General features: G+C 38.0%; 1 protein-coding gene across 1 annotated transcript in view; it reads left to right on the top strand.

The window, feature by feature from the left end:
• Window positions 1-12,905, top strand: part of GART (phosphoribosylglycinamide formyltransferase, phosphoribosylglycinamide synthetase, phosphoribosylaminoimidazole synthetase) — a 28,459-nt gene that overhangs the window by 11,128 nt on the left and 4,426 nt on the right. The window contains exons 8-19 of the mRNA XM_010181317.1: window positions 151-236; window positions 859-1,027; window positions 1,946-2,177; window positions 4,951-5,045; window positions 5,842-5,951; window positions 6,531-6,729; window positions 8,630-8,878; window positions 9,240-9,392; window positions 10,629-10,832; window positions 11,158-11,289; window positions 11,897-12,027; window positions 12,632-12,773. Coding sequence (XP_010179619.1) covers window positions 151-236; window positions 859-1,027; window positions 1,946-2,177; window positions 4,951-5,045; window positions 5,842-5,951; window positions 6,531-6,729; window positions 8,630-8,878; window positions 9,240-9,392; window positions 10,629-10,832; window positions 11,158-11,289; window positions 11,897-12,027; window positions 12,632-12,773 — 1,902 coding nt within the window. The remainder of the gene's footprint in view (window positions 1-150; window positions 237-858; window positions 1,028-1,945; window positions 2,178-4,950; window positions 5,046-5,841; window positions 5,952-6,530; window positions 6,730-8,629; window positions 8,879-9,239; window positions 9,393-10,628; window positions 10,833-11,157; window positions 11,290-11,896; window positions 12,028-12,631; window positions 12,774-12,905) is intronic.

Here is a 12,905-nt window from a genome sequence, read left to right as displayed (position 1 = left end):
TCAGATTTATTTTTAACATTTTTCAAGTGTTAACATCCTACCTTTAAATAAGCACAAGTAGCATCCTTTTTAACACTGTTATGAATAGATTCGAAACAAATTATCTATGCAGTTGCTTAGATAACTTCTTATATATTTTTTTAATTTTAGGTGTGCTTTATGCTGGATTAATGCTTACTAAAGATGGACCTAAAGTTCTCGAGTTTAACTGCAGGTTTGGTGACCCAGAATGTCAGGTGAGTTATTTTGTGGGTAGATACAGTTTGGCACTATGGGAGGAGAAAAGTCTTTTACCATCTACCATTATTCTTAACTAACTTTTGGATGAATAGTTAGTTAATTGCACTGAGATTTAAAAATACTTAGTTTCTTTATTCAAGACTGAAGGTCTGTTACAAGATTGTTCTATTCCAGAGAAGATTTCAGCAGGTTGTACTCAAATATGGGCTTTACAAGGGTAAGCTTGAGTGAAACTCAGCATTTTCCTATCTTTTCTGGAATGGAGTTGGATTTTAATTTTTTTTTTATTTTATGAAAGAAATGAACGCTTCTTTTCCCCACTCCCTGTTGACAAGTGGAACAAGCCCCTTCATTTCTATTCTTCACAGCAAATAGGGTTCTTTGGCCTCTACCTTTTCCCCTCCATATGTAGGAGTTCTTTTACTCATAGAAATTATCTTCAAGGAAGAGAATTTTTAAAGGTACATAGATTATGTATGTATATGCATGTGGAAATACACTACATGAACATACTTATTTAATGTTATATTTACAGTTGCATTAGTATTTTTAAAAGCTCAGTGAACAAACTGTAACAACGTACCTGGTTTTCTTTAATTTGCTAACTATATTTTGTAGGTAATTCTTCCACTGTTGAAAAGTGATTTGTATGAAGTCATGCAAGCGGTTATCAATAAGAAGTTGTCCGGTTCCATGCCAGTTTGGCTTGAAGACAGTGCAGCTGTGACAGTGGTCATGGCTAGCGAAGGGTATCCAGGAACATATCCCAAGGGTTTGGAAATAACAGGTAAATATAGCGGGAGAAACTCCAGAAGCCCGATTCCTCTCCTGCCCTCTATACATCCTCTCTTTTGCCAGATGAAGGAGAGTCAGTGTAACTCACATTTGTAGGAACTTTAGATCTTATAAATATGTAAAGGGCAAGTGTCAGGAGGAAGGAGCCAGGCTCTTCTCAGTGATAGCCAATAACAGGACAAGGGGCAATGGGAGCAAGCTGGAGCATAGGAGGTTCAACCTGAACATGAGGAAAAACTTTTTCACTGTGAGGGTGACAGAGCACTGGAACAGGCTGCCCAGAGAGGCTGTGGAGTCTCCCTCTCTGGAGACATTCAAAACCTGTCTGGACGTGTTCCTGTGTGACCTGGTCTAGGTGATCCTACTCTGGCAGGGGGGTTGGACTGGATGATCTTCAGAGGTCCCTTCTAACTCCTAACATTCTGTGATTCAGAGATTGTGGTTATGGGTCAGCAAAAGGTGACTGAATTTTCACACTACGCATCATATTTTCAATTCTTCACACCATATTTTAAGTTCTGTAGCATTTCTTGAATATGTGTTACAGTAAAATAGTCCTGGGCTGATCGCTGATTCTTACATAATGTTGATCTTGACACATTTTGTGGTCTCTATGTCAGGGAAGTATAAAATCCAGCTGGAATTAGATGTCGCATGCAGATGTTTCAGCTAAATACCTCTCTGTGTCTCTGAGCGTATAAGTAGTGGATTTGTCTGTCCTCAAAATGTAGTTTATACCTATTTCTTACCTATGTAATTTATTCCTATTTCCCAGCATGATCACACTGAATTCAATTGTGGATTCTAGACACAATCAATAGGTGCAGAGTATCTATTAATTTGTAATTTCATAGCGAATGTTCTAATCAATTGATTTTTCCGCATTTATTTTCTTAACTATCAATCACAGGACTTTCTAAGGCTAAGCAGCTAGGACTGGAGGTGTTCCATGCAGGCACAGCCCTGAAGGATGGCAAAGTAGTGACCAGTGGAGGAAGAGTCCTTACAGTGACTGCCATTAAAGAGGATCTGATGACAGCACTGCAAGAAGCCAACAAGGGAGTAGCAGCCATACACTTCAAGGGTGCCATTTATAGAAAGGACATTGGTTATCGGGCTATAGCTTTCCTGAGACAATCCAGGTAGATATTTGAAATACTTGAAATGGATATAACTGCTGTAAAAGGGACTTAAGACATCACTAGTTTACATTAATAAACTGATGTTAATATTATGTATCATTCTAGACAAGTTTTAACTACCATCCTTGTAAGCAATCCAAGCAAGACCAGCCAGGAAAGGAACAGGCTTTCTGATGGCTCTCTCATCCATATTCTTATTCTCCCAAGTCTTGGTTAAACTACAGTGACAAGCACATAGGAATAACTGGAATAGTTTGTGCTGTTGCTGTTTGTTGTGCCTGTTTTAGGGAAGGTGAACTTCTGGTTCTTGGGCTTTAAATTATAGCTTTTGCTCTAAATTTGTATTGTCCATAAGTCTAATACTAATATAATGAAATGTATATGTGAACAAAATTAGAGCTATTTTATTGGTTAATTTCAAAGTCCTTAGAAATTGTTAAAATGATCTTGAAACACCTACCTTGTTGGGATATGCATTTTAATGGAATAGCTGGCTAAAATAATGGGTAGGATTTATTGCTCCTTTCTATTATTATTCCTTTTGTTTTCACAGTGTTTGGTTAACAGTCTTGAGCTTACATGGGTATGGTGTTTTGGTTTTTTTTAAAGCACTGCGTCCTACTGCCTCTTTAACGTTATTGAGAGCTTCTTGCAGGTTTTTAGACTTATTTTTTACCTAATATGAAGCATATTTGCCTGCCTGTGCTCCAATTAGGTCAAAGCTTAAATTTTGATAATAGTTTATTTTATAGTCTATGAAGCATATTAGTAAGAGTTCCATTTTTGCTGACAGTGTATACTGATTAGTATATTGTACAATTGTGATCAATAAACTTACTAAACGAACAAGGGCGCTCGTATTTAGTCTTCTTTCTCTCTCAAGTACTGTGCATCTTTCGAGACATCTATGTGAAAATGTGTAATTGCTATTTATATTGTAGTAGAAAAAAATCAGGTCAGTGTGTGAGGCAAGAGAAGAAGGTACTTTAATGAGCAGTTTGCTTAAACACTGAGCTCATGGGCCATGGCCAGCAAGATTCTTGACTGGAGTGCCTGTGTGCTGGGGTGACCCCTAGCTTTTGGAGGAGACTCCTGGGAGCGGCTTACAGTCAGTGTCTGTTTCACTGTCCTTGAGTCTGCACTGGCTTTTGCACAGACATCCTAAAATTGGAAGAATGGGCAGTCAGGCACGCTGAGTCACTTTGGACTCTGTTGCACATCACAGGGTGGTAGTTGGCTCTGTAAAGCTGGGGGGACACCTCCTCTTGGCAGTTTTGCAGGGTCAAGTCCTATGCATTTCCCTTCGTGAAAATATCCAAAATATTTATTTAATAAATGTATTTAAGAAAATATAAAGAGTTAAAGCTTCATTTAAAGAATCAAAGTAGATATCATGCTTTTATAAATGAGGTGAAAATATGTCGAATATTTATCATGTTCAGACTGAAAGGGCCTGACTTTGGTCTCTTGTCCTTGAGTCTTATTCACAGCCTGAACAGCTGCTGCTTATAATTATTTTCCTCTTGCAAATTACTAAGCATTGCAGATACCTTTGCATTTTCCTGGTAGCACCTCTCTTTGGCCAGTTGTTTTGTTATGTTTGTCCTTGTTAATCAACAGCGCGTTTCACCCTTAGAATTGAAACTAAGACTGAATCACATTAATAAGAGCTAAAATAGGTGTGAACCTAAAATAGAGGTGCACCAAGTAGCCAGCATAGAAATAACAATTGCTCAACTGGAGTGAGATATGTTTGGTGCAACTAATAATTAAAAGTCATTAAACTCACTGTCTCCAAAATGAAAAGGTCCTTCTGTAAATATGGGATGATACTTGACATCCCCAGTCACTCATATGGACAGAAAATTTACATGTACCAGTTTGTACTAAGTCTGTTTTCTCTATTTTATGGTTGTATATAAAAAAACACCTGGAGTTTATGCACATTTCTTTCTAGATTGCTCAGTTGGGCCTTAGGAATTTAGGTATTTTAAGATAAATTTTAAACTATATACTTTAAGTCCATTTAAGTAAAGAAGAAGTGTGGCTGGTGTTCTTGTGGTGGTATCATTCCAGATGATAAGGAGAGGCAACCTTTAAGCTACAGATGTAAAACTCTCACAGTATCACAGAGGACTATTGATTCATGTGATAATTCTGTTTTGAAAAGCTAAATTGAGCTTCATCCGACATGGTGCTGAGGTGTTGTGATTTAGCAGTGCATTGTTGTATGTGTTGTGTTTTAAGCATAGGAACTATACTACTGACACTTCAGTATTTAGACCAGGGATTCAAGCTTTGCAAAATCAGATCCATGATTCCACCCATTTTACCTTGTTGTTGGCTTTTTTTGCTTGTTTGGTTTTTATTTTGGTGTTTGACTGGATAGCGTATGATGCTGATTTTCTGATGCTGTCTTCAAGATATCTGGAACTATTTGAATATCGCTTTGTGGTACAAATCCATTAAGTTTTGTTTCTTTAATCCCCCCTATCTTCAAGTATATGTGTGAGGTCAGGTTCCAAACAGCAAAAAGTTTAACCTTTGAGCCATTGAACCTGCCTGAAATGAGTACTGCAATACTTGGAAATTGTTCTATATAAGCAAAGTTACTGTGTAAGTGGGAAAATTGTGGTATTTGACAGCAGACTAGGATTCTGAACGGTTGTTCCCCTTAGTGATGCAGTGATGTAAAGAAGTAAATATTATTTTTAAATACACGTTCCTGCATCTAGTAATCAATTGCTATAACATATTTTTAACATTCTTGCAGAGGCCTGACTTACAAAAACAGCGGGGTAGACATTGCAGCAGGCAATACTTTGGTTCAGAAAATTAAACCCCTTGCTGCAGCCACATCAAGGTCAGGTAAGACTTGTACCTTCTGTTCCTGTTGCAGTCAGTTCATGGCAATGGGGCGTATCATTTGATCTTGATCTTGATCTTGATCTTGATACAAAAGCTCTGATTTATGTGTTCTGTGCATTTGTAGACCACACAAGATTTAAAATATCAGTCATTTATGTAATAACCCTTTTACTTAAAATTAACTGAGAGCCTTCAAATAATATTAGATATGTATAGAGAGAAAAATACAGATAGATCCACACACAATAGTACAACTACTCATTTCTTAGCATCCATAGTGTTTTCCACTCCTAATTGTTTCATTCTTAGGTCTTAACCAATTTTTCTTTTAAGGTTACCATACTTACTTACCCTAACCAGTCTTAGGCACAAGGAGTCTTAATATCCTGTAAGTAGCAGTATTAACAAGAAGATAAGGAATCTCAGTTGGAAAACGCCTGGTTGTCATCTTTTTGCAGGAAGCAGTGGGCTTCAATCTGTTACCACAATTCCTTTTCTGCTTTTCAGAAAAATCCTAAGTGCAAGGTGAAACCTATCAGTCAGAGTAGTTATTGAATGTTCAATCACCAAGTTTGGGATTTTTAGCCTTAGGTAATAATGAAGAAAAAACACAAAGCAAACATAAGATTAGGATCTCCCGAGCCTCTGTGAAGAGGCTCTTAAGTGTCAGAGAAAACTTTCCTAGTGACAAAGCAAAGTCACTTTGACAAACATCGAAGATAGTTTGTGTTGGAGATCCTAGAAAAACCCATGAAAGTAAAAATTTACTATTTTTTTCCTGTTTTCTGGCTGTCAGGCTGCAATGCGGAACTTGGAGGATTTGCTGGCCTCTTTGATTTGAAAGCAGCTGGTTACAAAGATCCTATCTTGGTATCTGGAACTGATGGTGTTGGCACAAAACTCAAGGTAATGTGAAAATCCATGTGAAGGAAGGAAAATAGCACAAAAGGGAAAATGTTTTAACAGAAAATATCACTTGTCTTTTAAAAATACCTATTTGTCTTTCTAAAAAGGGAATGAAAAAATGAAATTGCCCTCCTTCAGGCAAAATAATTAAATATACGTTTAACTTCTGTCATGTAAGTAGCCATACTTGGAATGATGCTTACAGTAACTCATTTTTAATGTTAAGTATGTAATCTGGGGCTCCATTTCATTAAGGTAGAATCTCCACGCTCAACAAGATTACTCATGGGGAAAAACATTTAATTATATGATTGCTATTGTGTTTACGCAAACCATAATGAAACCCTTTCCAGTTCAGCCCCATTCCATGCAGTGACTTTTGTACTTGCCAATTAAGAAAGCAACAATTCCTAGAATCAGATGTTAGGAGATACTCACAAGGATGACCATGAACAAAGCTGCTCCTCAAAAAAGCATCTCGAGGGGCAGCATGATTTCGATCCCTTCCCATTGCAGACTCTCCGCCGGTGTTTCGGTTGCTCCAAGGTAACCGAGGGGGTCTCTGGCTGTGTTTTGCAGATCGCACAGGTGTGTAAGAAGCACGACACCATAGGCCAGGATCTGGTTGCCATGTGTGTCAACGACATCTTGGCGCAGGGAGCAGAGCCCCTCTTCTTCCTCGACTATTTTGCCTGTGGCAAACTTGACGTCGAAGTGGCTGAGGGCGTCATTGCAGGAATAGCTGAAGCTTGCAAAAAGGCGGGATGTGCTCTTTTGGGTATGAACACTCCTCTTTGAAGGATATGAAACATGTTATTGCAATATCTTTATAATTGGTGTTAATGAGTTTGTTTTCCTACTATGTTGAAGACTCTTTAGAGGAGGGGAAAATACCCACAACATCACGTCTTCACTTTCAGAGCGAAGGAGATGGTACTCCACAAATGCTGCCAATTAGCTCAGGAAGTTGCATATAAGTTTTCTTATTCGTATGTTTTAATTTAACTTTGTAATCATAACAGCTACCTAGAAACTATTTTATTTTGTATTTGTATTTTAGTTCTTTGTATTTTTCAAGTAAATTTTAAAATGTGCCAAGTATGTTTGTTTATTTTTATCCTTTATCCTAAATGAAATCCTCAAGTTTTCCTCTAGGAACAAGATTTATATGTGTAGCTGTAACATGCACATGTTCCTGTGTGTGTACATATTATCCTGTGAACCTCCTGGCTGATTTTAACCTAATTTGACTGGAAAGGTAGAGATCTCACAGCTGTTGTGTTCCCACAAGCTTCTTAAAGCCAGAAAGTCAGAGAATGTCCTTAAGAATGCAACAAAAGCCTCAGCTGGAGCTCACTGCTTAAGACACAGAAGTTAACCACAAGACAGAAACATAAAAGAAACCAGGTTTTGTAAGTTAAGCAAACTAATAGCAAAACTATTTGTTGACTGAAGACTTGCTGGAGATTTATTTCACCAAGATCTGCGTGATCCAAGATGTTAAGACTCAAATTTAAACGTTCTCCTTTTCAGCCGTGTAACACAAGCACATAATATATTTTACTAACAAATCATGTATATGTTCTGGTATACAGTAATCTAGTTATCTATGAAAATGATACAACATTTAACTTCTTGAGTCTTAAAAAATACAGCCTTAAAGCTGTTCAACTCAAAAATACTTCTTGGTCAGTGAAAAATATACTCTTTTGTATCAGTCTTCATTTTATAAAAGGAGTATGCACAGTGTTAAATTTTAAAGCAATGAAACCCAGAAAATTCCATTTTCTGACACAGCTTTTATTTTCCCTTCTTTTTTATAAAAACAGATATGGAGAATTACCATGGTTTTTCAAAAAAGACCTTTATTTTGAGACTAAAAATGACAGTTCACGTGTCTTATGTTAGGTACCCCTTTACAATTGGTAATACTGTAGCTATTTAATTTTTTCCAAATCTTTAAGTTAGCAACAAAAGTCTTTCCTAAGTGGGAGTATGTCATTTTGAGGTAGTTTACAAGCTTTAACAAGAAGTTAGTTATGTTCTGGTTTATTTTTTTCTTTCTGAACTGGTAGTCAGCTTCATATTTGTCTTAAGGTGTGCTCTCAGATTATCAAATACAATCAATCCATTCATACTTCCGCGTATGTCCATGTTATGTGAAATCTTGCTATGAAATTACTTACTGAAATGCCAAGATTTTATTTCCAGTTGCAAGACTTTAGAACTACAGAGGGCTTTGGATGTTTTAAATTAATTACCAGAGAATAATTTCTCAAAATTGGAAATGAGTTAGTAAATATCTTTTTGTGCTAATACAAAACTAAGTCCAAACTCATAAATAAAGCAACCATGGTTTCTTCCCCAGATTTCTGTAACTCTCAGAAAAGAAGAGACAGAGATGATGCAGTAACTCTGAATCTGAGGAAGAAATGCTTTTCTGCAGCCTGGATCATCAAAATAAATTTCAAAATAAATGCTCTTTCCCAATTTACTACTGCTGGTTCAATTGATGGGCCTGCAACAAACATGTGTGTTTAATTCTTTTTAATGTTCATTTATCAAATTAAAAAGCCTACTCTGTTAATGCCTTATGAGTTTAAAACTGTGAAAAATTGCATGCCTACTGATCCCAGTGGTTTTCCAACACCCCCTTTCCCTTTCTTTGGTTCCCGCAGGAGGAGAAACGGCCGAAATGCCGGGCATGTACCCCCCCGGGGAGTACGACCTGGCTGGCTTTGCTGTTGGTGCCGTGGAGCGAGGGCAGATGCTGCCCCAGCTGGAGAGAATCGCTGATGGAGACGTGGTGATTGGGGTGGCTTCTTCTGGGGTTCACAGCAACGGGTACAGCCTCGTCAGGAAGATTGTGGAAAAGTCATCCTTTGATTTCTCTTCTCCAGTTGGCATCTCCGGTGATCAGACATTAGGTACCATTTAAAATGCACTTTCTTGCATTGTAACTTGGAGTTCTTGAACAGGCAAATGGCACACAATTTTGTTCGTGCCTTTGCTTTTGTGACTTTTCCAAGGCACTAAAATAATTACTCTGTTCTTTAACACATTATCCTCTTCTTTTTTCCTGTGAATCACATATGCAGGAAAGAAATTTACGGAGGGGGATAAATAACTAAATGTATGCTAAAAAAGGTAGAACATTGTGTTTTTCTCAGTAGTACAATGCTCATTAGTATCCAGCAAATTAATATTGTGAGATTTCCTCAATTTTATACTGATCAATGTTTCTTTCTGTGCTGTAACTGTTGTTGTTTCATCCCCTCTCACCTACAGGAGATCTCTTGTTAACCCCGACTAAGATCTACAGTAAGACTCTGTTGCCTGTCCTTCGCTCCGGCCACGTGAAAGCCTTTGCCCACATCACCGGAGGGGGCTTGCTGGAAAACATCCCCAGGGTTCTCCCAGAGTCCTTTGGTGTCGTTTTAGGTGAGGTAAAAAGAAAAGCTATGGAAACATCCACCCATTAATATGGATTGATGTGGAAGCCTGTGAACATGAGGCCGTGTCAACCGACTTGTGCTATAAAAGCTGAACTTGTCTGTCTAGATATGTTTGCTTTTTTCTTCATTGTTGCTGAATTTCTCCTTGTGCCTGAACTAGAGCCAGTTAAAACACTTTGTAGTCTTAAGACTGCTACCCATTAACTTCACTTCCCTGATGGTGTTTCGAATTGGATTTTTTTAGGAAACTCTATCCTAAATAAGTAGGAAAATAATAAAACAAAATATAAACACAAAAAAAACCTTAAAATATAAAAACAAAAAATAAAACAACTGTAAAAGTAAATTTAAAAAAAAAAAACTTTAAAAACAATCCAAAGGGAGCTGTCACCAGTTGCAATAGCCTACAGAATTATTGCTAATTAAATGATACTCATGAAGTTGTCAATTAACATTCAAATATGGTTACTAGCTCAAGTACTTCTCGTGCTATTTGACATAACCTTAATTAAGCCTCACCACAATCTTGTCAGGTATGCTAGAAAGAGTATTTCACTTATGGAGAAAGTGTAGCATGGAAAAGACTTACCATAGGTTCATTGGGTTGTAGAATAAAATAAGGGAACTGAATTTTGCACTGCAGAACTTCATGTAAATAATTCTTCCACTTGTCCACAGTGCAGTATATCCTAGTGTATCTGGATGGTGATAATATCATTTGAAAGATAACATGGCAAGAAAGAAACTTACTGTCTTTGGAGTTCCTTTACAGCAGCTTGTCCAGAAGCATTTCTCATGCTGCTGTAAATCATCCTTACCTTGTTGGAACTGGGGGCACTGTGAGACTTTTGTGACAGTTTTTGAAGCTATCATTCTGGTACAATAGTTTCTGTAGAAGCAAAATTGTCACCTTCAAGAAGAGGATTTTCCAAAGACTGCCTCAGAACCCATTTTGAATTACTGATTAATGGATTGCAGTGGAGCAATGTGATTTATTTCCTCCCAGAGTGACACTTCTTTCTACTCCCAAGTCTTGTTCAGCAAGGAAGGGAAAAACATCCTCTTTTCTGTGCATGAAAGTTGATTTCACTCAGGCTAATGCTGGTGTGGGTCTTTGTCTCTGCTTTCCGTACAGATTGTGTCTCTTAATACTCTAATAATTTTAGTATTTGTCCATTGGTAGTGATTTCCACTTTTCATCTCTATTTTCAATTCTCTTCAGATGCTCTTACCTGGAAGATTCCCGAAATCTTTTGCTGGCTCCATAAAGAAGGGAACCTCTCTGAGGAGGAGATGACTCGGACATTTAATTGTGGGATCGGTGCTGTCTTGGTAGTTCAGAAGGACCTAGCTCAGCAGGTCCTCAAGGACATTCAGAGACACGAGGCAGCCTGGCTGATCGGGAAAGTTGTCTCCCTACAAAAAGGTTATTAGATTTTTATTTTCCTTTAAAAAAAAACCCCAAACACATCTAAATTCCTTAGCTGGTGAGTCTCCATGGAAGTTCGCTGAATATCTCTTAATCGTCCCCTCCATGGCTTTTTTTGCACAGGGTGTTAAAATGACAGTCCTTTACAACTTCAGTCTTAGTTTGCAGAACACGTGCTTAGCAATGTCAGATGTCACCAGCACTATAAATAAGTAATGAGAAGTAAAGCAGTGCCACTAATCTCTTTTCACGGGTACTTTTCTCCTCTCTCTCTTTCTCCCTTTATTTACATGTTGTTGGTTTCGGGTTTTTTTTCTCCCAGGCTCTGCCCATGTTAAAGTCCATAATCTGCTTCGAGCCTTGAAAGCAAATAGATCACTCTCTGTGCACAGCCATATCCAAGGCAAAATCCTGGCAAACAAAGTGAAGGTTGCTGTCCTTATCTCTGGAACAGGTGAGAGTTTATATTCTTTACTACAGTGTAAAACAGTCTACATTGAAAAATGAACTTCAGCCCAGATTCATAAAATCCCTGCAGTTTTCCTTGCAGACTCTGATAGGCTTCTAACAGGCTTTCAGGAACAGGCAGAGTAGATTTTGCCCTTGGATTAATTTCAGTCACAAACAGGACGATCTTTAACCTCTGCCGCAAACTGACTGTGAATTGCATCTGTGCTCATTTTATCACCAGATTTCTGCATGTCTCTAGGTGTGAGCAGCCTCTGTGTTGCACTGTAGGGACAGCAGCAGTATTTCACAAGTAGATCAGAATTTCTTCTTGCCACTCCTGGGGTCTCCAGTATTCTCACTTGCCGAGATGTAGACCATCATTCCAATTCTATAAATTACAGTTTACAAATTTGCTAGTGAAAGCCCTTTAGCCTCCAGCTGTCAAATTCAGTTCTCAGGAAGATCAATTAAAAAAGGATTATTGTTAACATCAGTGGGTTTTGGATTGGGTCTCACTCGCATTGCTGCTTATTTAAAACCTCTTCTAGCTGTTACCTATATTTATTCTCCAGGAACAACTTGAGATTCACAGATTATTTTTTCACGCATAGGCACAAACCTGGAAGCCCTCATAAACAGCACAAAGAAGCCCACCAGTTTCGCACAAATAGTTCTTGTTGTTTCTAACAAAGCTGGTGTGGAGGGGTTAAGGAAAGCTGAAAGAGCTGGTATTCCTACAAGGGTAAGTAATTCTCATCTTTTTAAAATTAGCCATGATTAGCTCTGACTAGAGCAGGATGGTACTGTGAGATAATGAGTTTTACTAGGGTAAGAGATGATGGTTTGATAGGAAGCCTTAGCCTTTCGTTTTTGGTCTGTCATGAACTTGTGCTCTTGGGCAAACTACCTAACATGGGAAGCAAAATACTTCCTTTTCTCCTCAGAGATGCTGCCGTCTATCCTGATGGTTTTGGGAGCAGTCATTATATTAAACCAGTGCAAAACTTTCACAGTTACAGTTTAAACTTTGCCATTTATTTAACTGCAGTGCATTTACACTAAAGTAACAAGCTATTTTCTCTGAATTTAATTTTTAAATTGCATGCCAAACAGACACGGTAGTTCATCTGAATGACATAGAGAGCTCAAACCCAGTGGGACCTTCCACTGACTCCCTGGGCATTGCTTCAGGCTCTCCAGGATTATTTGAAGCAAACTGCATTTCCCTTAGTGTCACTGGATCCGGTGCTGCATTGTTATACAGGGTACCATTTCATTGTGCTCTTGGGGCTTTTAGATTAAATTAACACTGTCTCCATATTTCTTTGTCTTTTGGGTTATCACAGGTTATTGACCATAAATTGTATGAAAGTCGCACTGAATTTGACAGTGCAGTTGACAAAGTCCTTGAAGAGTTCTCAGTTGAACTGATCTGTCTGGCTGGATTTATGCGAATACTATCAGGTCCTTTTGTCAAAAAATGGGAAGGTAAGCACAGCATAGTGTATACATTTAAAAAAATAATTTTATAGCTTATCCTCAGGAAAAAGAAAATGGGAGAAAAATATAGAAAGCTGACCATATTAATTCTGGGTTTGCAGGAAACTGGACTCTTCCCAT

This window comes from Mesitornis unicolor, unplaced genomic scaffold, assembly GCF_000695765.1.
Source record: "Mesitornis unicolor isolate BGI_N332 unplaced genomic scaffold, ASM69576v1 scaffold15810, whole genome shotgun sequence".
Classification (NCBI taxonomy): domain Eukaryota; kingdom Metazoa; phylum Chordata; class Aves; order Mesitornithiformes; family Mesitornithidae; genus Mesitornis; species Mesitornis unicolor.
Note: the sequence above shows the minus strand (reverse complement) of the source record. Positions and strands in the feature narration are given on the sequence as shown.